At 43.9% G+C, this 27,324-nt stretch overlaps 1 protein-coding gene across 10 annotated transcripts in view; it reads right to left on the bottom strand.

Moving 5' to 3' along the window:
- Positions 1 to 13,489, bottom strand: part of LOC124006676 (calcium/calmodulin-dependent protein kinase type II subunit beta-like) — a 72,248-nt gene extending 58,759 nt beyond the window's left edge. For all 10 annotated transcript variants that reach the window (XM_046316726.1, XM_046316728.1, XM_046316730.1 and 7 more), the window contains exons 1-5: positions 13,161 to 13,489; positions 8,633 to 8,727; positions 5,101 to 5,160; positions 4,622 to 4,676; positions 3,452 to 3,517 (exon numbers count right to left, since the gene is read on the bottom strand). In XM_046316726.1, coding sequence (XP_046172682.1) covers positions 3,452 to 3,517; positions 4,622 to 4,676; positions 5,101 to 5,160; positions 8,633 to 8,727; positions 13,161 to 13,222 — 338 coding nt within the window. In that variant the 5' untranslated portion in view covers positions 13,223 to 13,489. The remainder of the gene's footprint in view (positions 1 to 3,451; positions 3,518 to 4,621; positions 4,677 to 5,100; positions 5,161 to 8,632; positions 8,728 to 13,160) is intronic.
- Positions 13,490 to 27,324: the final 13,835 nt, after the last annotated feature.

Here is a 27,324-nt window from a genome sequence, read left to right as displayed (position 1 = left end):
GTGTGTGTGTGTGTGTGTGTGTGTGTGTGTGTGTGTGTGTGTGTGTGTGTGTGTGTGTGTGTGTGTGTGTGTGTGTGTGTGTGAAGAGGAACTGCACTCTTCGAGTCAGGCAGCGTAGGAGTGCGCCTGCATGCCTGAGTGCGTCCGTGTGTGGGTGTTTATGTATAGGTGTGATCCTGTACATCCTGCTAGTGGGGTATCCTCTATTCTGGGATGGAGCCTATGACTTGAGTTACACACAGACACACTCGCAAGCAAGTGCACACTCACAAGCACACAAACACTCTGTCACCTCTGTCTATTAATCTGACAAAAAGGAGGGTGTGTGTGTGTGTTTAGGAGAGGCTATGTCAAACTTGGTGACTTTCTCTGACTTATTTTTTTTTAAATGTGTCAAACACAAAATAGAAAATATACTTCACCCAATTATAACAATTAAAATTTAAAATGTTAATTTAACTCCCAGTTTCTTTGACTGAGAAATACTTTCCCTCAATCTTTATCTCTGACTTTCACTTTCTTTTGTTGCCACAAGCAAATACAACCAGTCTTGGATAGGCAGACAGAGAACACATGCAATGCGGGCAAAAATCTGAACACACACACTCAGGGCAATGAACACACACACTCAGGGCAATGAACACACACACTCAGGGCAATGAACACACACACTCAGGGCAATGAACACACACACTCAGGGCAATGAACACACACACTCAGGGCAATGAACACACACACTCAGGGCAATGAACACACACACTCAGGGCAATGAACACACACACTCAGGGCAATGAACACACACACTCAGGGCAATGAACACACACACTCAGGGCAATGAACACACACACTCAGGGCAATGAACACACACAATCAGGGCAATGAACACACACACTCAGGGCAATGAACACACACACTCAGGGCAATGAACACACACAATCAGGGCAATGAACACACACACTCAGGGCAATGAACACACACACTCAGGGCAATGAACACACACACTCAGGGCAATGAACACACACACTCAGGGCAATGAACACACACACTCAGGGCAATGAACACACACACTCAGGGCAATGAACACACACACTCAGGGCAATGAACACACACACTCAGGGCAATGTAGCAAATTTCATACACACCATGAAATATGTATGTGCACTTCCAATCTTTTCTCAATGTCCCTCATACAGTACTCCCTCTATCCTTGCTATTTTCTAACTCACCTATTTCACTCTGTCCAATTTCCCTTTCTCTCTCTCCCACCCCCACACAACGCCTCCACAGTCAAATTGATTTAAGTCTGTCTGTCTGTCTGTCTGTCTGTCTGTCTGTCTGTCTGTCTGTCTGTCTGTCTGTCTGTCTGTCTGTCTGTCTGTCTGTCTGTCTGTCTGTCTGTCTGTCTGTCTGTCTGTCTGTCTGTCTGTCTGTCTGTCTGTCTGTCTGTCTGTCTGTCTGTCTGTCTGTCTGTCTGTCTGTCTGTCTGTCTGTCTGTCTGTCTGTCTGTCTGTCATGCTCAGTGCAATGGAAAGGTAAAACTGAGAGTAACATTGAACAGGAGAGAGGGAGAGTAAGAGACTCAAAATGGCAATGTTTCCCATGCCAATTTTAGTTATTTAAACTTTATTTATTTTGTATTTTTCACCCCTTTTTTCTCCCCAATTTTGTGGTATCCAATTGGGAATAGTTACATTCTTGTCTCATCGTTGCAAATCCCGTATGGACTCGGGAGAGGAGAAGGTCGAGAGCCATGCGTCCTCTGAAACACAACCCAACCAAGCCGCACTGCTTCTTGACACATCGCTAGTGCGCGATGAGACAAGGATATCCCGGCCGGCCAAACCCTCCCTAACCCGGACGACGCTGGGCCAAACCCTCCCTAACCCGGACGACGCTGGGCCAAACCCTCCCTAACCCGGACGACGCTGGGCCAAACCCTCCCTAACCCGGACGACGCTGGGCCAAACCCTCCCTAACCCGGACGACGCTGGGCCAAACCCTCCCTAACCCGGACGACGCTGGGCCAATTGTGCGCCGCCCCATGGGCCACCCGGTCGCGGCCGGACGCATGCGACAGAGCCTGGACTCGAACCCAGAATCTCGAGTGGCACAGCTAGCACTGCGCCACTCGTGAGGACTATTTAACCTTTATTTAACTAGGCAAGTCAGGTTATGGCAAGAATACGAAGGAGAGAGCAGGGTAACCTTTGACAATGTATTAATTGATCTGAATGAAACAACACCATTCGCCAGAGTAGCCTGTAATTCTCTGTAGAGCAGAGTGTGTGTAATGTAGATAATTCTGCACATGGGCAGAAGCTCAGATTTGTTGCTATTGGGAAGAGGGTTCCAGAGAATTCGGGAAATGCAGCCTCTCTGTAATTAGCATTCTAAGTAACAGAATTTAATATAATAGCGTGCTTTTACACCTGCATTGTTTGCTGTTTGGGGTTTTAGGCTGGGTTTCTGTACAGCACTTTGAGATATCAGCTGATGTACGAAGGGCTATATAAATAAATTTGATTTGATTTGATTTGATTAGTATAATGCTACTCCAAGACAACAACAAAACGTTACAATTTCAAGTTGATTGTGCGAATGGTCACATTTCTCTCAAAACTCACTAGGTAAAATGTGTGCTTTGATTGAAACAAAACAGTTAGAATAGGCCAACAGTTTGTTAAAAGCAGTTACTTTGGTAGCTATGTCTAATAAGGTGGAAGTCAACATTTCTTTGCCATGACATTCCAGAGATATAGAAGAGGGCAGTGTAACCGAACCGACTTGTTCTCCTCCCAACACGAACAGATAGTTTGACGACACATGATTGGCTCTTGGTACAAGGAACCAAACAGTTGATTGGTGCATTGAAAAACTTAAAAAAATAATACAGTAGCCACTGGAATAACAACTGTTTATTTGCCAGGTAAAGTGACCCGGATATAGTTATTCTCCACATACTAACACCGACACTATCTTCAATGTATTTCTGCATCACATTGATGGGATGTCGCTTAATTTGTTGAATCCCGCAACAAACAACAACTAGCTAGCTAACATAGCACGGGAACGAGCTACTGCGCCATCTACAGTAGGTTAGTCATGAAAGCTGGAAAAGTTAGTTAGCTGCTAGCCAATCAATCTAGAAGCCTGTCTTTTTATTCGGGTTACAACGCTCTGTTTGTATGTGTTGTAAACGTTGACTCCTCACGCTTTGATTGGTGTCGTAAATATTGCACCGATCTAGCTAATGTTAGCTAAGTAGGTCATAAAATGTGAGCCAAACAGACGGTAAGTTATTAGCTAGTAAAACTCAGAATGACACTGGCTGTAAGTCAGGTGCAGAAACTAGTGTAAAGCCCTTGAATTGAATTGAATTGAGAGAGAGAGTGAGAGCACATGATAGAGCAAGCTGATGGAAGAGGGTGAACTGTGTAAAAAAGGTGTTTACCTGGCATCTGCTTCACTGTAGTACTCTCTGGCCACAATGTCCTCAAACAGCTCTCCACCTGTCACTCTACAACACAGAGAGACAAGTTTACACACACACACACACACACACACACACACACACACACACACACACACACACACACACACACACACACACACACACACACACACACACACCCTTACAAAAGAAAACGTGGCCATGCAGTTTCACATGTGAAAATTACATTGAGCTTAAGCATTTTTTCACATGTATTACATTTAGAGTAAAATAAATAAATAATAATGTAACCTTTATTTAACTAGGCCAGTTAGTTAAAGAACAAATTCTTATTTACAATGACAGCCTACTCCGGCCAAACCCGGACGACGCTGGGCCAATTGTGCGCGTGCCCTATGGGACTCCCAATCACGGCCGTATGTGATACAGCCTGGATTCGAACCAGGTACTGTAGTGACGCCTCTTGCACTGAGATGAACATGTGAAACTTAGATATCACATGTGAAATGTTGGGAAACCACTATTTTGTGTTCATGTGAAACTTCACAAGTTAATGAAAAACACTTTTCACATGATTTGCTCATACATGTGTTCACATGTGTCCAAAAACCACGTGCTTTTTCTTACATAGGTTTTTTCAGGTGATTCTTTTACATGTTTTTTTGTAAACACACACACACACACACACACACACAGTGACATGCACAAATGCACGCACGCACACATGCACGCACACACAAACAAATATGCATGCACACGCACGCACACACACACCGGAGGGGGATGTCCTCATTAGGGGGAAACCCTCAGCTCTGCAGGAATCTCTCTGGCTGGGTTGCCATGGAGACAGGCTCCACTGCGGGGCAGTATATGTGTGTGAGTGAGTTTGTGTGCATGTGTGGAAGGCTAAAGATGGAACTGAGTGTGTGCAAAGGGGGGATGGTTATGTAATTGGGGGAAATCTCCTTGGAAACGGGGAGAGAAGGACCGAAAAAGAGGAGTGAGAAGAAGCAATGAAGAAGGAAGAGGAGAGGGGGAGTATGAGAGGAGAGGGCGATAAGAAGGAAGGCGAGAAGGAAAGGAAGGAAAATGGAATGGAATGGAAAGGAAAGAGAATGGGAGGAGGGAGGGATAAAATATATAGAGAGGGATGTGAGCGCTGCCACTCACAGGTCAAACAGAAGGTAGTGGAAGCCCTCCTCTGATATACTGTCATGGAGACGAACTAGAGGGAGAGAGAGAGAGAGAGAGAGAGAGGGTGGGTGGGTAGGGAGAACCGAGTGAGAGAGAGAGGAAGGAGAGAGAGAGAGAGAGAGAGAGAGAGAGAGAGAGAGAGAGAGAGAGAGAGAGAGAGAGAGAGAGAGAGAGAGAGAGAGAGAGAGAGAGAGAGAGGAAGGAGAGAGAGAGAGAGAGAGAGAGAGAGAGAGAGAGAGAGAGAGAGAGAGGAAGGAGAGAGAGAGAGAGAGAGAGAGAGAGAGAGAGAGAGAGAGAGAGAGAGAGAGAGAGAGAGAGAGAGAGAGAGAGAGAGGAAGGAGAGAGAGAGAGGGGGGAGAAGAGAGATGGGTTGAGAATGTCAGCAGAAAGCATTCTCTATTCTATTCCTGTGCTGCAGCAGCACCAGCAGCAGGGAGAGAGTTACAAGTACTGACCGATATTGGAGTGTTTGAGCAATCTGCAGATCCTGGCTTCTCGCTCCAGCTTCTGGTGATCTGAGGAGAGGAGATGGAGATATAATCTTGGTACAATCATATCATGATATGATGCAATATTATCTTTGATATTATCTCAAGAGAAGGATATCAAATGTTTGCCGTAAGTGTATCCAACAGGATGCGAACAAGATTGAAAAAATATGACATCTCCATCAATATAAGTATGGGCACACACACGCACACACTCCTGCCCACATAGAGTGTTGTATATACCCTGAGGGTTGCATTTGCCCATATTAACTCCCCATAATAAGGGAATGAGTAGAACCAAGGAGACAAGAGGAGAGATACAGAATAGAGAGCAATAGAGAGATATTTCAGTTGAAATAAAGAAGAATCTGTTGACACACACAACCTATTTTTTCCCCAGAGGGACGCGTTGGCCTTTGTACGTAAATAATCCATACATATCTTAGATATTAGGTTGTGTCAGAGATCAGGAGCTAAAGGAGAGGGACATAGAAAGGAACGTTGCGCAGACTGGGTTTGAACACATGCCTCCAGGGGCAAAGTGTGGTCCAGGGGCGAAGCACTACCATTAGATCATCACCTAGCACTTCGACTCATTTGAAGTAAAACATGTTTTACATAAAAAGGTTGAAAAACACAGCTTCTAGCCTGTTTTTCCCTCTATTCCAAGGTGTCCTCCTCCAGGTTCCAGCTACAGCACAGAGCTCCGCAGTATCTGACCTATTAAAAGTAGAACACTGTTGTCCATGGTGGGTGCCAGTGTGTCAGGTAACACTTTCTGGGACTTCCACTAGGAACTCCATAACGGGTACTATAGCGTTTTACAATATAGTACAACCCAGCCTTATATACTGTATAACAGCCAGTTCAGCTCAGCCCAGTTATGCCAGGGGTTTGTTCAATAGGGTGCGATGTTACGGAAAGTTTAGAACGAAATGTATTATATAGAACACAATATGTACCACACAGTACGGGTCAAAAGATTGGGTTTTTCTTTATTTGTATTATTTTCTACATTGTAGAATAATAGTGAAGACATCAACACTATGAAATAACACATATGGAATCATGTAGTAACCAAAAAAGTGTTAAACAAATTAAAATGTTTTTTTATATTTTAGATTCTTCAAAGTAGCCACCCTTTGCCTTGATGACAACTTTGCAACCAGCTTCATGAGGAATGCTTTTCCAACAATCTTGAAGGAGTTCCCACATATGCTGAGCACTTGTTGGCTGCTTTTCCCTCACTCTGCGGTCCAACTCATCAAAAACCATCTCAATTGGGTTGAGGTCGGGTGATTGTGGAGTCCAGGTCATCTGATGCAGCACTCCATCACTCTCCTTATTGGTCAAATAGCCCTTACACAGCCTGGAGGTGTGTTTTGGGTAACTCTGGGTCTTCCTTTCCTGTGGCGGTCCTCATGAAATCCAGTTTCATCATAGCACTTGATGGGTTTTGCGACTGCTCTTAAAAGAAACTTTCAAAGCTCATGAAATGTTCCAGATTGACTGACCTTCATGTCTTAAAGTAATAATGGACTGTCGTGCTTATTTGAGCTGTTCTTGCCATAATATGGACTTTGTATTTTACCAAATAGGGCTATCTCCTGTATACCACCCCTACCTTGTCACAACACAACCGATTGGCTCAAATACATTAGGAAGGAAAGAAATTCCACAAATGAACTTTTAACAAGGCACACATGTTAATTGAAATGCATTCCAGATGACTACCTCATGAAGCTGACCCACTGGAATTGTGATACAGTCAATTAGAAGTGAAATAATCTGTAAACAATTGTTGGGAAAATGACTTGTGTCATGCACAAAGTAGATGTCCAAACCGACTTGCCAAAACTATAGCTTGTTTACAAGAAATTTGTGGAGTGGTTAAAAAACTAGTTTTAATGACTCCAACCTAAGTGTATGGAAACTTCCGACTTCAACTGTATATAGTCTGACATGAAGATTAGGGAATGTCATCGGCTCTATTTATTACACTTCTATCTGCATCACTGAATACACCCCAGGCTCGCTCTCTCTCTTCATCAGATATCTACTATTGGCAACAGCTGACAACCAGGTGTATCTAAATAGTTTAAGATGTCCTCCTCTTCTTGCCTCCCCTCCTCCATTTGTATTCTGCACTGATGTGAAAGCAAATTCAGCTGTCCTGTTCTCTCACGTCAGCTCAGAGGGAGAGGAGACGAGGGGGAATTTAGACTGTTGACTTAAAAAGCGTCCTTGGTGTTGTTCAGTAGTCCCATGTGAGGTGTGTGTGTGTGTGTGTGTGTGTGTGTGTGTGTGTGTGTGTGTGTGTGTGTGTGTGTGTGTGTGTGTGTGTGTGTGTGTGTGTGTGTGTGTGTGTGTGTGTGTGTGTGTGTGTGTGTGTGTGTGTGTGTGTGTGTGTGTGTGTGTGTGTGTGTGTGTGTGTGTGCGTATCTTACAGGTTTCTCGAGGGAACTGTTAATTGTTCATTATTTATATCCTATTATACGTATTATTTACATCCTGAGACTGGCCTCTGAGACTTCCTGTTCCTGTCCAGACAGGAAGCTGTCACCATAGATCATGCAGTAGTCAGTGCTGAGCAACTACTACAGGAACTGCACACACAAACATGCACGCAGGCATGCACGCACATACACACACATCCTCTATGAGCACATGGAGCGAACAGCTTTGGTTTCGTGACAAAACAGACCAAATCGGAGATGAGGAACTAGATCCCTCAGGCTGGGGGGGGGGCATGCTGTCGTGTGTGTGTGTGTCCTCATTTCCTTGTGTCCTCTCCTTACCTCTTCTCTTCCTGTTCTTTCCATCGTCTGCTCTAAGAATAGAATATGGAGGACCAGCTCTTTAAGATGTTCAGCTCTTTCAGATCAGCGCAAATGGAGGAGGAGATGACGGAAGGTAGCGACTGTAAACTATTGAGATGCAGCCTTTGTCTCTAAATGAAGCGCTTCGGTGGTTATCGTGCCATATCTGTTGGCAGTAGAAACGGTTCTCCTCACTCGCTATCTCTCTCTATCATTTGCTGTCTCTCAATCATTTGCTCTCTCTCTCTCTCTATCATGTGCTCTCTCTCATGTACTCTCTCTCAAGAGGAGCATAAATTACTGTCTAACTCTTTAGAATCAAGCATCAGCTAAAATATGCTAATATAAGCTTGCAGATCTGGGACAGCAGTAGCACATACACACACAGACACACACAGACACACACACACGCACATATACACTTAGAGGCAGTGTGAGGAGGATGAACAATCAGCCAAACGCCTCTGCTTTCTCCTGCTTCAGCCACTGATGAGCAGACGTACCCTCTCTCTCTCCATCCCTCCTTCTCTCGCTCTATCACACACACACAGCATAGAGATGGGGACTAAGCAAACGTTAGAGTGTCTAATTTAACCAGATACCACACAGTTTTACCCACTGTGCAGATATTCTACAGTTGGCACTCAGTTTTTGTGTGTGGGATGGTGTATGTGTCTCACCTCTGGCTGAGAGCTTTTTGGTATTGATGATTTTGGCAGCGTACTCCTGGCCAGTGCACAGTTTGACACAGCGGCGCACCACTGAAAACGCTCCCCTGTGAAACAAAGACAGATAAAAAGAGATGTTAGATATCATATAGCCCTGGCAGCATCTCAATATTCTAGAGTCAATTCCTCTACTGTCTCCTTGTTTCCTTTCCTTCATTCCCACTGATCTGAAAGAACTGGACAGGTTGAAGGCATATCCTTGTCCACTACCCCTCTACTGCTTTCACCATCATAGCACCGAAACTGCACTTGTGAAGGTGGTAAATGACCTTTTAATGGCATCAGACCGAGGCTCTGCATCTGTCCTCGTGCTCCTAGACCTTAGTGCTGCTTTTGATACCATCGATCACCACATTCTTTTGGAGAGATTGGAAACCCAAATTGGTCGACACGGACAAGTTCTGGCCTGGTTTAGATCTTATCTGTCGGAAAGATATCAGTTTGTCTCTGTGAATGGTTTGTCCTCTGACCAATCAACTGTACATTTCGGTGTTCCTCAAGGTTCCGTTTTAGGACCACTATTGTTTTCACTATATATTTTGGGGATGTCATTCAAAAACATAATGTTAACTTTCACTGCTATACGGATGACACACAGCTGTACATTTCAATGAAACATGGTGAAGCCCCAAAATTGCCCTCGCTAGAAGCATGTGTTTCAGACATAAGGAAGTGGAGGGCTGCAAACTTTCTACTTTTAAACTCGGACGAAACAGAGATGCTTGTTCTAGGTCCCAAGAAACAAAGAGATCTTCTGTTGAATCTGACAATTAATCTTAATGGTTGTACAGTCGTCTCAAATAAAACTGTGAAGGACCTCGGCGTTACTCTGGACCCTGATCTCTCTTTTGAAGAACATATCAAGACCATTTCAAGGACATCTTTTTTCAATCTACGTAACATTGCAAAAATCAGAAACTTTCTGTCCAAAAATGATGCAGAAAAATGAATCCATGCTTTTGTCACTTCCAGGTTAGACTACTGCAATGCTCTACTTTCCAGCTACCCGGATAAAGCACTAAATAAACTTCAGTTAGTGCTAAATACGGCTGCTAGAATCCTGACTAGAACCAAACAATTTGATCATATTACTCCAGTTCTAGTCTCCCTACACTGGCTTCCTGTCAAGGCAAGGGCTGATTTCAAGGTTTTACTGCTAACCTACAAAGCATTACATGGGCTTGCTCCTACCCATCTCTCTGATTTGGTCCTGCCGTACATACCTACACGTACGCTACGGTCACAAGACGCAGGCCTCCTAATTGTCCCTAGAATTCTAAGCAAACAGCTGGAGGCAGGGCTTTCTCCTATAGAGCTCCATTTTTATGGAATGGTCTGCCTACTCATGTAAGAGACGCAAACTCGGTCTCAACCTTTAAGTCTTTACTGAAGACTCATCTCTTCAGTGGGTCATATGATTGAGTGTAGTCTGGCCCAGGAGTGGGAAGGTGAACGGAAAGGCTCTGGAGCAACAAACCACCCTTGCTGTCTCTGCCTGGCCGGTTCCCCTCTTTCCACTGGGATTCTCTGCCTCTAACCCTATTACAGGGGCTGAGTCACTGGCTTACTGGGGCTCTTTCATACCGTCCCTAGGAGGGGTGCATCACTTGAGTGGGTTGAGTCACTGATGTGATCTTCCTGTCTTGGGTTGTGCCGTGGCAGAGATCTTTGTCGGCTATACTCGGCCTTGTCTCAGGATGGTAAGTTGGTGGTTGAAGATATCCCTCTAGTGGTGTGGGGGCTGTGCTTTGGTAAAGTGGGTGGGGTTATATCCTTCCTGTTTGGCCCTGTCCGGGGGTGTCCTCGGATGGGGCCACAGTGTCTCCTTACCCCTCCTGTCTCAGCCTCCAGTATTTATGCTGCAGTAGTTTATGTGTCGGGGGGCTAGGGTCAGTTTGTTATATCTGGAGTACTTCTCCTGTCCTATTCGGTGTCCTGTGTGAATGTAAGTGTGCTCTCTATAATTCTCTCTTTCTCTCTTTCTTTCTCTCTCTTGGAGGACCTGAGCCCTAGGACCATGCCTCAGGACTACCTGACATGATGACTCCTTGCTGTCCCCAGTCCACCTGGCTGTGCTGCTACTCCAGTTTCAACTGTTCTGCCTTATTATTATTGGACCATGCTGGTCATTTATGAACATTTGAACATCTTGGCCATGTTCTGTTATAATCTCCACCCGGCACAGCCAGAAGAGGACTGGCCACCCCACATAGCCTGGTTCCTCTCTAGGTTTCTTCCTAGGTTTTGGCCTTTCTAGGGAGTTTTTCCTAGCCACCATGCTTCTACACCTGCATTGCTTGCTGTTTGGGGTTTTAGGCTGGGTTTCTGTACAGCACTTTGAGATATCAGCTGATGTACGAAGGGCTATATAAATACATTTGAATTTAATTGAACCTAGTATCCTGTCATTTCACATCTGCCAGTCATGAGTGAAGACATTTCTCCTGTATGGAGTCATTAGAGACACACAGCACAGCAGCACATCCTTCTTAGGATATATACAAATGAGACGACTCAAGAGAAAACAACAAAACTGTCTTTCAAGGATATCTCTCTGTGTGTCCATGTATGCACGTGTCCGTGAGAGAGCGAGACACGGTGTGCATGTGTGTACTGTAGCAGTGCTGGTATTTTGGGGAGTGCTTGCATAACTAACTCAGCAGGGAAAAACAGCAGTAACTGTCTCTGTCGTTTCTCTGAGCAATATATAGACGCCTTAGTACTGTTACACAATAACACACACACCTTTACCCGTCCACTGTGTCTCACACACTCTCAGGCATACACTTGACCCCACGTCTCTCTCACACACACACACACACACACACACACACACACACACACACACACACACACACACACACACACACACACACACACACACACACACACACACACACACACACACACACACACACACACACACACACACACACACACACACACACACACACACCCGTAGATGCAATGACAGGTGAGTGTGTAAGGGTATACACGGGGAATACTCTGAGTCAGAAACAGTAGGCTTACGGCAGCAAAGAAAGACAGAGAATGACCTGAGAGGCGCACATGCACACACGAAAACGCATATTACACACCCCACACATGCTCGCACGTACACACACACACTCACACACCAAAACGCATATTACACACCCCACACATGCTCGCACGTACACACACACACTCACACACGAAAACGCATATTACACACCCCACACATGCTCGCACGTACACACACACACTCACACACCAAAACGCATATTACACACCCCACACATGCTCGCACGTACACACACACACTCACACACCAAAACGCATATTACACACCCCACACATGCTCGCACGTACACACACACACTCACACACCAAAACGCATATTACACACCCCACACATGCTCGCACGTACACACACACACTCACACACCAAAAAGGGACAAACTACCATCCTTACAGGAACTGTGGTGTAGTGAAGGTCCAGTTATCTATTGGGCAGCTGCTGCTACCACAGCATGGTCATTGTCTCTGGCTTATAACACAGGCCAGAACACACACATACACACACCAGTGACCCCGCAGTTACATGTACAAGTGTACTACATGCGGTGCCCTAAAGGTGAAGATCTTTTAGTAGAATTCATAGTAGTAGGCTACATATTTGCTGTATGTTAATACATACAGCAAACGTTTGGTTCTCAATCTCTGCAGTTGTGTTTTCATAAAGATGCATCCTGATCTAGAAAATGTGTTTCTCCTCCTGTTTGAGAATGAGGAGAATTACCACCCCCTACCCAGTCCCACCCACACACAGCCTGACACACCTATCTTGCTGTGGCACATAAACTCACTGTCCAATTTTTTTCTCTCTCTCTCAAGCACAGGAGCTTGGTGGCACCTTAATTGGGGAGGACATGCTCATGGTAAAGGCTGGAGCGGACTAGGGTGGATTGGCAACATTTACATCGAACACGTTTCCATTTGTTTGAGGCCATGCACTCCGTTCCAGCCATTAGTATGAGCCGTCCTCCCCTCAGCAGTCTCCCATTGCTCTAAAGACCCCAATTACAAAACAGCACATCCCGCTCTGCTCTTTGACAGCTCAAATTGTCACTCTCTAGATCGCTACAGCGTGTCCCCCAGTCCCCATCACTGCTGTTGCCGGTACAGAACATGCAGCAAACGGATCAAATGTAGTCTATATTTGATCTATACGTTTAAATCGGGTCGTCTCGGGGCTACACCTCAAAGCAGAGCGACAGCATGCGTCTTGTTGAGAGGGCTGAGTAGCGCCGGATGTGACAGATCATCAGCAGAGATGAGTTCTGACACCCATTCCGCCGCTCGTACTACCCACACACAACTGCAGATATGCAACGACGCAAAGAAACTATAGAATAATAACAGGGTAAGGACGGTACAAGAAGGCTGTTGTTACCGCATCTGTGCCATAACGTAAAGCAATAATACAGCAAAGCCATACTTTCCGAGTTCTTCATATAGTTGGAAATCGTCCGTAAAACGTGTGCAGGTAGTAACCGCCATCGTCCGTTTATTCGCGGGGGTCGAGCGTCCTAAATAGTCCGGTCCTCAAGTGAATTGAAATAGGATGTATCCGTTGACTTGCCCAGTTATTCTATGTAAAAAAAAAAATACCGCGGTGTAATGCGTTTTCTGTCCAGAGCGCACTATAATCTACTACAGATATGTATGTATTCGAGAGGAGATGTAGGCTATTCGAGTGGAGGAGAGGCAGTGGTGGTACTCTCTCGCTCTCCCAAAGTGTGTCGTTCAATCGCCTTTCACGCCGTTTCTACACCATCGAGCGCGCTGTAAATACAACACACTTTTCATACCACCAGGGGGCATTGCTCGATAACTGCAGCCACGGCATCAGAGATTCTATAGACTAACATAACAGGCGTTTGGCAGCATCATCATTATCACCATCATGTGTAGCTGCTGGAACATATATAGCCAGCCTAAATACAATTGATTTACGTCTCTCTTTTTTGTCGTTGAAACTAGCCTACCAAAATAAAATGGATTATGTTTTAGTGTGTCAAACTGATAGACTGCAAAGATCCCTAAACTGGTATTTGTACAAATAAAAATATGCAAACAAAAGTCCATTTTAGTGGTTGCATTAGGCCTGCTTGGATTATGGTATTTTCGGGATGATCAACACCACCTACATCTCCAATTCAAAGCAAGGTCTGGTCCATGGCATTAGAGCTTGAAGTGAACGAGTGCTCAACCAGGTACCCCAAATTTCCTCCTGAAAAAAAACTGTCCCCTCTTATAGAATTAGCTCTGAAGTATGAAGTACTTTCCCGTAAATTTTTAAAAGTAGCCTACCGGCACCTATTTCAGTCCACCTGGGAGAACTGGGTGAAAACAAGTCCCAGTGTAAATGACCCGGGAAGGAAGAGATCTGCACAGTCATAGGCAACTACTGTCTCCGGTCTCTATTCCTGGCAGTCATAGGCAACTACTGTCTACGGTCTCTATTCCTGGCAGTCATAGGCAACTACTGTCTACGGTCTCTATTCCTGGCAGTCATAGGCAACTACTGTCTACGGTCTCTATTCCTGGCAGTCATAGGCAACTACTGTCTACGGTCTCTATTCCTGGCAGTCATAGGCAACTACTGTCTACGGTCTCTATTCCTGGCAGTCATAGGCAACTACTGTCTCCGGTCTCTATTCCTGGCAGTCATAGGCAACTACTGTCTACGGTCTCTATTCCTGGCAGTCATAGGCAACTACTGTCTACGGTCTCTATTCCTGGCAGTCATAGTCAACTACTGTCTACGGTCTCTATTCCTGGCAGTCATAGGCAACTACTGTCTCCGGTCTCTATTCCTGGCAGTCATAGGCAACTACTGTCTCCGGTCTCTATTCCTGGCAGTCATAGGCAACTACTGTCTACGGTCTCTATTCCTGGCAGTCATAGGCAACTACTGTCTACGGTCTCTATTCCTGGCAGTCATAGGCAACTACTGTCTCCGGTCTCTATTCCTGGCTTGTTCCTCTGCACTGTCATCACTAACAGTATTCTTAGGAACAAAGCATCTACACTTCAGATCTGAAAAAAGAAAGAGAATCCTTTTGAACTTCAAAGACCTGTCTGCAAGTGTCTAGGATTTCTGTCTGTAAGCATCTTACTAGCTCTAGCTATATCAGTTCTGATATTCATTCTTATCCATATCGACCTATTCATCTGATACAGCCATTATCAAGACAATAAGGAATATTATACTGCACTGAGAATCATGGGATATAGCGCCCTCCTGTGGCATTACTGCTGAATCTCAAGTCGACTGCCAGCCTGACACTCCTGTAGATCTAAAAACCCGCATAGGTTTTAGTGCCGCTCAACATCACCCAAACACCAGTGGAGGCTGCCGAGGGGAGGACGGCTCGTAATAATATCTGGAACGGAGCAAATGGAATGGCATCAAAACACATGGAAATCAAGTGTTTCATACCCTTCTACTGATTCCGCTCCAGCCATTACCACGAGCCAGTCCTCCCCAATGAAGGTGCCACCAACCTCCTGTGACGCACACAGCCTACACACATAGAGAGAACACAACAGTGCAGATTTACTTCATTTAATTTATTTCAGTCAGGCACACAAAAATAGACACCTCAGTAAAAGGAAACAGCGGAGAGTTTATTAAGCCAACTAATAAAAGTCACCTACATGTAAAACAACACAGACATATCTGGACCTGGAAGTTACCCGTAGACACTGATATAAGGCCAGTTTTGCATCCTTCACCTCAACGATGAAGGTTAGGATTTGGGAAAGCAGTCTGATCCTAGTTCTGTGACTGTATATCCAGGTCTGTTCAGCAGGCAGACGGATACATATACAGGTACGCTCTGGGTTGTGTTCATTAGGGCCCACAACATGAGTGTTCAGGGTTGTGTTCATTAGGGCCCACAACATGAGTGTTCAGGGTTGTGTTCATTAGGGCCCACAACATGAGTGTTCAGGGTTGTGTTCATTAGGGCCCACAACATGAGTGTTCAGGGTTGTGTTCATTAGGGCCCACAACATGAGTGTTCAGGGTTGTGTTCATTAGGGCCCACAACATGAGTGTTCAGGGTTGTGTTCATTAGGGCCCACAACATGAGTGTGTTCATTAGGGCCCACAACAAGTGTTCAGGGTTGTGTTCATTAGGGCCCACAACATGAGTGTTCAGGGTTGTGTTCATTAGGGCCCACAACATGAGTGTTCAGGGTTGTGTTCATTAGGTTCAACATGAGTGTTCAGGGTTGTGTTCATTAGGGCCCACAACATGAGTGTTCAGGGTTGTGTTCATTAGGGTCCACAACATGAGTGTTCAGGGTTGTGTTCATTAGGGCCCACAACATGAGTGTTCAGGGTTGTGTTCATTAGGGCCCACAACATGAGTGTTCAGGGTTGTGTTCATTAGGGCCCACAACATGAGTGTTCAGGGTTGTGTTCATTAGGGCCCACAACATGAGTGTTCAGGGTTGTGTTCATTAGGGTCCACAACATGAGTGTTCAGGGTTGTGTTCATTAGGGCCCACAACATGAGTGTTCAGGGTTGTGTTCATTAGGGCCCACAACATGTGTTCAGTGTTCAGGGTTGTGTTCATTAGGGCCCACAACATGAGTGTTCAGGGTTGTGTTCATTAGGGCCCACAACATGAGTGTTCAGGGTTGTGTTCATTAGGGTCCACAACATGAGTGTTCAGGGTTGTGTTCATTAGGGCCCACAACATGAGTGTTCAGGGTTGTGTTCATTAGGGCCCACAACATGAGTGTTCAGGGTTGTGTTCATTAGGGCCCACAACATGAGTGTTCAGGGTTGTGTTCATTAGGGCCCACAACAGGAGTGTTCAGGGTTGTTGTGTTCATTAGGGCCCACAACAGGAGGGTGTTCAGGGTTGTGTTCATTAGGGCCCACAACATGAGTGTTCAGGGTTGTGTTCATTAGGGCCCACAACATGAGTGTTCAGGGTTGTGTTCATTAGGGCCCACAACATGAGTGTTCAGGGTTGTGTTCATTAGGGCCCACAACATGAGTGTTCAGGGTTGTGTTCATTAGGGCCCACAACATGAGTGTTCAGGGAGACCTGGTGAAACTTCCCAGTTTCAGTCTGTTCTTACGTTTGGCACCTAATGAACTGGACTCAGGTATTTCACATAAGTCAGAACATAGTAACAAAGCTTCCACAGGGTTTCTCTCCCTTCTATTCAAAGTTAGCAAAAAAAAGAAGGAAAATGGTCTTAAAATACCAGGCTGTTTCCACCGAATGAATAGCCAATTCTGCTCAGTCTCAAACCCAATTCCCAACATCGTGTGTGTGGGTGGGTTCACATCTGTACGGCGCTGGTGGGGATGTCGAACAAGGAGGGATCAAACTGTTGTCCTTTAAAGGGAGCGCCCTCAGCATATCATATACCTTTTACACACAGAGAGAGAGAGAGAGAGTGATGGGTAGGAGAGAAAAATAGCATTGTAAGAATGGAATGTACACATACATTACATACACAATTGGTCTTGCATATTGTCTAACACTCTTGGGCTCAACATAGTTCAGCACCACAATCCTTCACCTCCAGCCCCATACCACTCTTGGGCTCAACATAGTTCAGCACCACAATCCTTCACCTCCAGCCCCATACCACTCTTGGGCTCAACATAGTTCAGCACCACAATCCTTCACCTCCAGCCCCATACCACTCTTGGGCTCAACATAGTTCAGCACCACAATCCTTCACCTCCAGCCCCATACCAGTGTTCCGTTGCACTCCTTTAACTGTGGTGCTGCGCCACAGCAAAATCATTGCCCCAAAAACATGAAACATTAAAAAAAATATGTATTTTGAGGTGCACTTTGATGATGCTAAAACAGTCCACATTTACTTTCCCTCTGAAAAGAAAACAAATAATGAATAGAAAAACTATTATACTATGGGGTTGTCTGATTTATCTACACTGAAAAAAATATAAATGCAACAAGTGTTGGTCCCATGTTTCATGAGTTAAAATAAAAGCTCCCTGAATTTGTTCATATACACAAAAAGCTTATTTATCTCAAATGTTGTGCACACATTTGTTTAAATCCCTGTTAGTTAGCATATCTCATGTGCCAAGATAATCCTTCCACCTGACAGGTGTGGCATATCAAGTAGCTAATTAAACCGCATGATAATTACACAGGTGGACCTTGTGCTGGGGACAATAAAAGGCCACTCTAAAATGTGCAGTTTTGTCACACAACTCAATGCAACAGATGTCTGTAGTTTTGAGGGGGTGTGCTGACAGCATGCTGACTGCAGGAATGTCCACCAGAGCTGTTGCCAGATAATTTAATGTTAATTTATCTACCATAAGCCACCTCCAATATCATTTCAGAGAATTTGGCAGTATGTCCAACCGGCTTCACAACCGCAGACCACGTGTAATGGCATCTTGCGGGCAAGCATTTTGCTGATTTCAACGTTGTGAACAGAGTGCCCCATGGTGGTGGAGTTATGGTATGGGCAGGCATAAGCTTCAGACAAACAGACACAATTGCATTTTATCACTGGCAATTTGAATGCACAGAGATACCGTGACGAGATCCTGAGGCCCATTGTTGAGCCCACTGCCGCCATCACCTCATGTTTCAGTATGATAATGCACAGCCCCATGTCGGAAGGATCTGTACAAATTCCTAGAGGCTGAAAATGTCCCAGTTCTTCCGTGGCCTGCATACTGACCAGACATGTCACCCATTGAGCATGTTTGGGATGCTCTGGATTGACATGTACGACAGCGTGTTCCAGTTGCCACCAATATCCAGCAACTTCACACAGCCATTGAAGAGGAGTGGGTCAACATTCCACAGGCCACAATCAACAGCCGGATCAATTCTATGTGAAGGAGATGTGTCGCGCTGCATGAGGCAAATGGTCACACCAGACACTGACTGGTTTTCTGATCCATGTCCCTACTTTAAAAAAAAAAGAAGTTCTATGACCAACATAGATTAAAGGCTAATTTATTTATTTCAATTGAATGATTTCCTTATGTTAACGGTTGCATGTTGAGCATGTGTTATTGTTTAGTATCTTTACCTAATAAGGCTTGTTGTTGTGTTTTCAATGCAAGATAAATATTCCTCTAACTACTCTTACGAGTGCCATAGGGAGGGAAACCTGCATTTTGACAAGCAGTCAACGCTCACCAATTCTTGCAATCGTGGTCAAAACATCTGTTTTAATGGTCTCCGTTAAAAAGAGGGGGTTCGCAGCCTTCCATTACTACTTAATCCATTTCTCAAAACAATATATGCAAACTGCACCATTTTAAACCCAGAGTGTTTAGCAGCGTCATGGTTACGCATGTTCTGCAATTCCCTGTGAGTGTGTACGGGAGACTGGGCTAAATGTAATGTGTCAATTGTATGGTAACTTGAAAGAGCAAGAGTAGTGGCAACCAGGGGAAGTGTTGGGTGAAAAATGCTTAACATTAAGAGGTTTCTGTGAGAAGGCAAGGAGCGTGTTACCCTGGGAGGTGGGTTACACCAAGTTAGCCTAACAGGTAAGCCTATATTATTTTCACTGTGAGAAGGAGTGCGTTACCCTGGGAGGTGGGTTACACCAAGTTAACCTAACAGGTAAGCCTATATTATTTTCACTGTGAGAAGGAGTGTGTTACCCTGGGAGGTAGGTTACACCAAGTTAACCTAACAGGTAAGCCTATATTATTTTCACTGTGAGAAGGAGTGTGTTACCCTGGGAGGTGGGTTACACCAAGTTAACCTAACAGGTAAGCCTATATTATTTTCACTGTGAGAAGGAGTGTGTTACCCTGGGAGGTGGGTTACACCAAGTTAACCTAACAGGTAAGCCTATATTATTTTCACTGTGAGAAGGAGTGTGTTACCCTGGGAGGTGGGTTACACCAAGTTAACCTAACAGGTAAACCTATATTATTTTCACTGTGAGAAGGAGTGTGTTACCCTGGGAGGTGGGTTACACCAAGTTAGCCTAACAGGTAAACCTATATTATTTTCACTGTTTATGCAAGTTTTTTGGGCCGTAAAATTCATCAACACGATGCTAACTAGTTAAAAGATTAAATTTGGGATCTAGCTAATGATTAGCCCACTAGGGTAAATGCAGATAGCCAGCCCCATGCTTCAGCATATTTATTTATAGCCGCTATACTGCATCAGTTGGGCTACAGGTGATATCAGTTATGCTATGTTCAAATAATTTTAACAATTATTTTTTTCCAATAGGTTATGGGGCTTATTTCCGGATGTGGGAATTATATTTTCTATGGTGTTAGCGTCATTTTATTTTCATTCATTTTGGAGTAGATACAAAATGATCTGGGTGGCACCCGTCAACCCCCCACTGCTACACATTCTTCCAGAGGAAACACTGTTCTATACACATGTGCCCCTATACCCTTTTCAAGAATATGAGACTTGTGTGTGCTTACGTGTGTGTGCTCTCACCATCTCGTGGCCCTGTAGTTTCTGGCGGTAGTCATAGGTGAGTGCGTCCGGCACGGCGTGCTCCTCCTCATCCACAGTGGCCATCGAGCGCTCCCTGTTGATCTGGTTCACATTAATCTTCTCTCCCTCCTGCACTGCACTCCACCACACCTCACCACTCTTACTGAGAGACAACTACAGACAGAGAGAGAGAGGGAGAGTCAGCGTGTGTGTTGGAGTCTATACATATTTGTGTGTGTGTGTGTGTGTGTGTGTGTGTGTGTGTGTGTGTGTGTGTGTGTGTGTGTGTGTGTGTGTGTGTGTGTGTGTGTGTGTGTGTGTGTGTGTGTGTGTGTGTGTGTGTGTGTGTGTGTGTGTGTGTGTGTGTGTGTGTATGTCTGACTATCAGTGCATGTGCGTGTTAGGGATGGGCGCGGTTATTAATTAATTAATCTCCTTCTTCTCAGTGTGTGTGTGTCTGACTATCAGTGCATGTGCGTGTTAGGGATGGGCACGGTTATTAATGAATTAATCTCCTTCTTAATATAATAATAATATATGCCATTTAGCAGACGCGAATCAAACCCACTACCCTGGCGTTACAAGCGCCATGCTCTACCAACTGAGCTACAGAAGGACCACATTTTCTCAGTGTGTGTGTCTGACTATCAGTGCATGTGCGTGTTAGGGATGGGCGCGGTTATTAATGAATTAATCTCCTTCTTCTCAGTGTGTGTGTGTCTGACTATCAGTGCATGTGCGTGTTAGGGATGGGCGCGGTTATTTGAACACCTGAACGTTCTTGTGTCAGCGTTCAATTTAGAATATATTTTTTTTAGGCCTTTATCATCAATTAAAAAGCTTTGTCTTAATTAAATTATCCTTGTGACATTGTTACGTACAAGGATATACCATGATATTTTAAAATCTTCATTTTAATAAAAATACACTTTTGAATGTCGCTTTTATGACGGTGTGTTGAGCTACTGCTGGGCATTTAGCCCTCCCTCCAGCCCTGACAACAGTATGCTATTTTCCCCTATTTATATAGTGATTACAGGCGCACACCTAACAGAGGACAAAAACACAGATCAATGCAAAACATTCAACAGAATTAGTTTTTGTATTAGTTCTATTATGGCAAACATCAGACTTCTCGTTCACTGTTGCTGCATGTCCGCTGTTGCAGTGATCTAGTCAAGTCACTGAACCTCGAATCCGAGTGGAGTCCCAAGTCCCTAGTGTTCAAGTCCAAGTCCTTTATACTCAAGTCACGAGTCAAGTCACAAGTCCCTTGGTAGTGCACATTTGTATAAGGCTAAACAAGTCACGAGTCAAGTCACAAGTCCCTTGGTAGTGCACATTTGTATAAGGCTAAACAAGTCACGAGTCAAGTCACAAGTCCCTTGGTAGTGCACATTTGTATAAGGCTAAATAGATAATAGAGCTATTTAAGAAAGGTGCAATAATGTCAAAATTGCCCCGCCATTTCCTGGTTGCTAAAACTCGAATAGTTCGCCTAATTTCAGTTTATGTAACCAAACAAGCAAGTATAGTGTAGAGAATCATATATTATATGTTTTTGCTGTTTGAAGCTGATGTACATAACCGAAAGTAAAACACACAAACAAAACGTAATAATGGGAAGCATAGAAATAGCACACATTGAATAGATCTACCACTTCTTAGACTTATAGATCTGTCATTCTCATTAAAAGCAACTCTATGTGAATTTGGTCGGGTCACCCAAAAAAGTTACGTATTGCAGCTTTAACATCTGCTGTTGCAGCCAGTATGTAGAGTTATGCAAAAGAGATTTCCTGACAACAGAGTCACCACTGGTCTTGTGATTTGAGTCCCGAGTCAAGTCCGGTTCCTGGACTCGAGTACTAGAACACTGCGCTGTTGTACTGCCCTTCAGTATTTGAGTCAATGGCAATTATTATTTTTAGAATTACTACTATCCGGATATCCTTAAAAATGTCATAATATTATTTGAATAGTGAAATAATTCAAATGCCCATTCCTAGTGTGTGTGTGTGTACTCACCACCACACAGTGCCCAGGTTCCATAGTGAGTTGTCAGTGTTGATCTTGTGTGTTTGTTCTCCTTCCATCAGTACCTTCTCCCCTGTTCCCTCCTTCAAACACACACTGCCTGGCTGCATGTTCACACACACCTGGACAGAACCACCCACACACACAAATGAATAGACCTACTCAATATAAACAGGTTTGTGCAGAACTCTACACTGACCTTTTCTACAAGAAGCACGTGTGTCGGCGCACACAAAGAAATGTAGGTGCACAATGAAAAATATTTGAGATATCAAAGCTAGAATCCTTCATTTTTCTAGGTGCACTGGTGCTCCTAAATAAAAAAAATCCAGGTTGCACAGCAAAATATTTGGTCGCATATGTGAGTATAACGGTCGCACATGTGAGTATAATGGTCGCACTGTAGAGCCCTGTTGGGGTCAATTCCATGTCTATAGGGAGATTCTACCAAATTCAAAATTCTCAAAATGTATTTTGTAGGGCATTTTAGCAAATATGTAAAGTTACAGTATTAATACTTCTCATACATGAAGTTCATCACATTAACTTATTTGGGACTGGGGGGCAGTATTGAGTAGCTTGGATGCCCAGAGTAAACTGCCTGCTACTCAGACATAAAAGCTAGAATATGCATATAATTAGTGGATTTGGATAGAAAACACTCTGAAGTTTCTAAAACTGTTTGAATGATGTCTTTGAGTATAACAGAACTCATATGGCAGGCGAAAACCTGAGAAAAATCCAACCAGGAAGTGGGAAATCTGAGGTTTGTAGTTTTTCAAGCCATTGCCTATCGAATATACAGTGTCTATGGGGTCATATTAAGTCTTTAGAACCTTGTTTGAGGCTTTTACTGTGAAGTGGGGGCGAATGAGAGCTGTTTGAGTAAGGGATCTGCCAGAGTGGCATGAGCTGATCACGCGCGCACACGTGAGAGTGACCTGCGTTCCATTGCATTTCTGAAGACAAAGGAATTCTCCGGTTGGAACATTATTGAAGATTATGTTAAAAACATTCTAAAGATTGATTCTATACATCGTTTGACATGTTTCTACGGACTGAAACGGAACTTTTTGACTTTTCATCTGGACCTAGTGATCGCACCTCATGAATTTGGATTACTGGGCTAAACGCTCTAACAAAAAGGAGGTATTTGGATATAAATGATGGACTTTATCGAGCAAAACAAACATTTATTGTGGAACTGGGATTCCTGGGAGTGCATTCTGATGAAGATCATCAAAGGTAAGTGAATATTTATAATGCTATTTCTGACTTCTGTTGACTCAACAACATGGTGGATATCTGTATGGCTTGTTTTTGAGTCTGAGCACTGTACTCAGATTATTGCATGGTGTGCTTTTTCCGTAAAGTTTTTTTTTAAATCTGACACAGAGGTTGCATTAAGGAGAAGTGGATCTAAAATTCCTTGCATAACAGTTGTATCTTTTAGCAATGTTTATTTATGAGTATTTCTGTAAATTGATGTGGCTCTCTGCAAAATCACCGGATGTTTTGGAACTACTGAACATAATGTAAACTGAGATTTTTGGATATAAATATGAACTTTATCGAACAAAACATACATGTATTGTGTAACATGAAGTCCAATGAGTGTCATCTGATGAAGATCAACAAAGGTTAGTTATTAATTTGATCTCTTTTTCTACTTTTTGTGACTCCTCTCTTTGGCTGGAAAAATGGCTGTGTTTTTCTGTGACTAGGTACTGACCTAACATAATCGTTTGGTGTGCTTTCGTCGTAAAGCCTTTTTGAAATCGGACACTGTGGCTGGATTTACAACAAGTTTATCTTTAGAAATGGTGTAAAATATTTGGATGTTTGAGGAATTTTAATTATGGGATTTCTGTTGTTTTGAATTTGGCACCCTGCACTTTCACTGGCTGTTGACGAGGTGGGACGCTACCGTCCTGCATATCCCAGAGAAGTTAACACAAATAGTTCACACAGACATGTATGAAGGTTATAATATAAAGATTTAAAAAAGGAAATATGTAGAAAGAGGAACCATGTGGTCACCATGGTAACCTGTCTGCCCTTGACAACGGTCTTGGGGATGTTGACGCGGACCTCAACGTAAGTGTAGTCCTGAGACCAGCTGTAGGTGTCCCTCACCGCCTCATTGCCACTGTCTGGACTGGCCTGGTGCACCACCTGACCACTGATAGACAGACAAACACACAAATTAATAGGCCTACTCAATACAAAGGTTTGGGATCGATTCCATCCCAACAGGGAGACCAAATTCAAAACTGCCAATGTCTATTTTGTAGGGTAATTGTGCAAATATATACAACAAGTGTCCCATGTAGAACAGGTCACCTACCACCTATTACTTTGCGGACCCCTTTCCATTGAAGAAGCACTAGGAAAGAACCAGTCCTATTGGTATGACCAAGACAGGCAGTACAATACTACTGTAACTCAGTAGGAGCTGATGCTCTAGAGCAGGGGATCTTAAACATGTTCAGCCTGGGACTCAAATGAGAAATTCTGTGTTTTCCTGGGACCCAAGCTTAGGAAAATATGCAACTTTACATAAATATCGGTACATTTCATTGCCCTTATACCTAAAACAAATGCAATAGAGACAAAAACAAATAACAATGATATTAAATATCCATATAAATATCTATTAATGTTTATTTTCCCCCATTAAAAACACTCTTACATATCTGTCTAGGTTGGAACTGTTGCTGTTTTCAACAATAATTTATACAGTAAGATGTATAGTGGGCCTCTTCTTCATCTGTACTGTTACTAGGGTTACACTATCAGTAGCTAGCTTGCTTTGGCAAATGTTGGCTATTAGCTGTGTACAGGGGATTGTATGAAAGAAAAACTCACATATACTATGTCAGTTAGTACTCCCTTATTTCTGCTTATCATCACCTGTTATAAAATGCCAATGCCTTGCTAGCTGACTTTTCCACTGTCGAAGGCACTGATTTCTGAAGCATTCTGCCCTGTTCTGAAAGAACTCCCTGGGTTTACCGTCATGCTGTGGATGTTTGGTCAGGACGTGTCTTTTTTAATCATTTGTTCGTTATGCGAGACGCATTACTAAGCACTTCCACACACAAAACACATTGTGAGTGCTCCGCGTTATAAGCTTGTATGAAAGAGAGAGAGAAACTCATCGCTGTATATTCGTTTCATGACAATTGAGTGATCTTCAAGAAAACTGCAGAAAAATACATTGAGAATCACACGGGCATCTCCCTCTCACACAGCTGCCAAACTGAGCAGAGACCGCTGCTGAGCATAACGCGCATTGAATAGAGAACACAGATGCACAAGGCCAAATCAATTCCAGTAATTAATTTAACAGTTATACATTTACACGTCTCGACCCACCATTAACAGGTCCGCGACCCATACTTTAAGAAAGGCTGCTCTAGAGTCTGAGCAGGCTGCTGCCAGGTCTCCCTGTGATGAATGCTGGGCTGCACTGCTGCTCTGGGGCTGTGGATTAGAGGCTGAGGCTTGGCTGGAAGAGGTAGGCCTCGTACTAGAGGCTGTGCTGGGCTCTCCAGAACCCGAGACGGAACTCTCTCTGGGCAGCAGGCTCTGTCCTGACCCCCCTGGGCTCCACCGGCTGCTTGGTGGCCTGTACCTCTAGCTCCTGCACCATGGGGGGGGGGCGCTACCCAGGCCGTGTGTCTCTGCTGCAGCTCCCTCTGCTGCCTCTCTCCGGCCAACTCCACCACATGCTCAAACAGACAGGACTGTGCAGATAATGAGCCAAGTACATAATCAACCCTTAATCACTTTTTGTGTACGTTAAAGGGTGGAGTCTGCAAGATGACATCATAGACAAGGGGCCGATATTCCAAATAGTAAAATTAAATACATTTTAATGGTTGTGTATGCATGTTTTGCAGACGTTATCGCGGGTGTAGCGAAATGCTAATGATCCTAGCTCCAACAGTGCAGCGTCTGCTAAATGACTTAAATGTAAATGTAAATACCTAACAACACAAGAAAATCCCCCAAAACAGCATATAAATATGTATGTACATGGTGTGTATGAACAGTATATGAAAAGAAAAAGGTGTACAGCAGTAGTTATATAGGATTAGCCTAGACTAGAATAGTGTACTCTGTGTGTGTGTGTATATATATATATATATATATATATATATATATATATATATATATATATATATATATATATATACACGAAGTAGGTAAAACTGTGTTAACATAATTAAAGTAAACATTGTTCAACGACAGTCTCTAAGGTGCAGTGTTGAGTACCGGGTGGAAGTCAGCTAGTAACAGTGACAAATGTTCAGGGCAGGGTACTGGGCATAGGCATGCTATTCGTAACCAACTCAGCGAAGACTACCGATATTTTCCATATGAGCTTAAATGCAAAGGAGAAGTAACAATGATGAGAGTCTTGGCCAATTAGGTCACTGCTGATGTATGTTGCAAGATGGGCTCCCGAGTGGCGCAGCAGTCTAAGGCACTGCATCTCAGTGCTAGAGGTGTCACACTACAGACCCTGGTTCGATTCCAGGCTGTATCACAACTGGCCTTGATTGAGAGTCCCATAGGGTGGCGCACAATTGGCCCAGCTTCGTTAGGGTTTGGCTGGGGTAGGCCATCATTGTAAAGAAGAATTTGTTCTTAACTGACTTGCTTAGTTAAATAAATACATCATAGAATATCGGCTCCATTTCTAACTAGTAACCAACACAGCCAAGACTGACATATGAGCTTAAATGCAAGGGGCAGCCAATGATGGCAGATTAGGTTGATGTCTGTTGTTTGATGACAATCTTACTGAGTTAAAAACAGAGTTGAAACTAAAAAGGGGAACAGAATTATAGGGAGAAAACAGGCCAGCCTACATGGCTAACACAGAAACGTGTCAAATGTTTAGCTAGCTACTGTAGTTAACTACATTACGTTTAGGACCATCTTCTCGGCCACCCCTGGAGAGAAGCCCATACGGTCATTGGGGGTTGACAGCAGGCGGTAAAAGTCTGTCTTGCAGTACAGAAAACCGTTTCCAACATGCTGCAAGATTCCAAGTAGAGCGTTGTCATACAACTCTATCATTTCCATAGACGACGGCATTGTAG

This window comes from Oncorhynchus gorbuscha, linkage group LG20, assembly GCF_021184085.1.
Source record: "Oncorhynchus gorbuscha isolate QuinsamMale2020 ecotype Even-year linkage group LG20, OgorEven_v1.0, whole genome shotgun sequence".
NCBI classification, from domain to species: domain Eukaryota; kingdom Metazoa; phylum Chordata; class Actinopteri; order Salmoniformes; family Salmonidae; genus Oncorhynchus; species Oncorhynchus gorbuscha.
The sequence above is the reverse complement of the archived record's forward strand: the minus strand, read 5'-3'. Positions and strand labels throughout refer to the sequence as shown.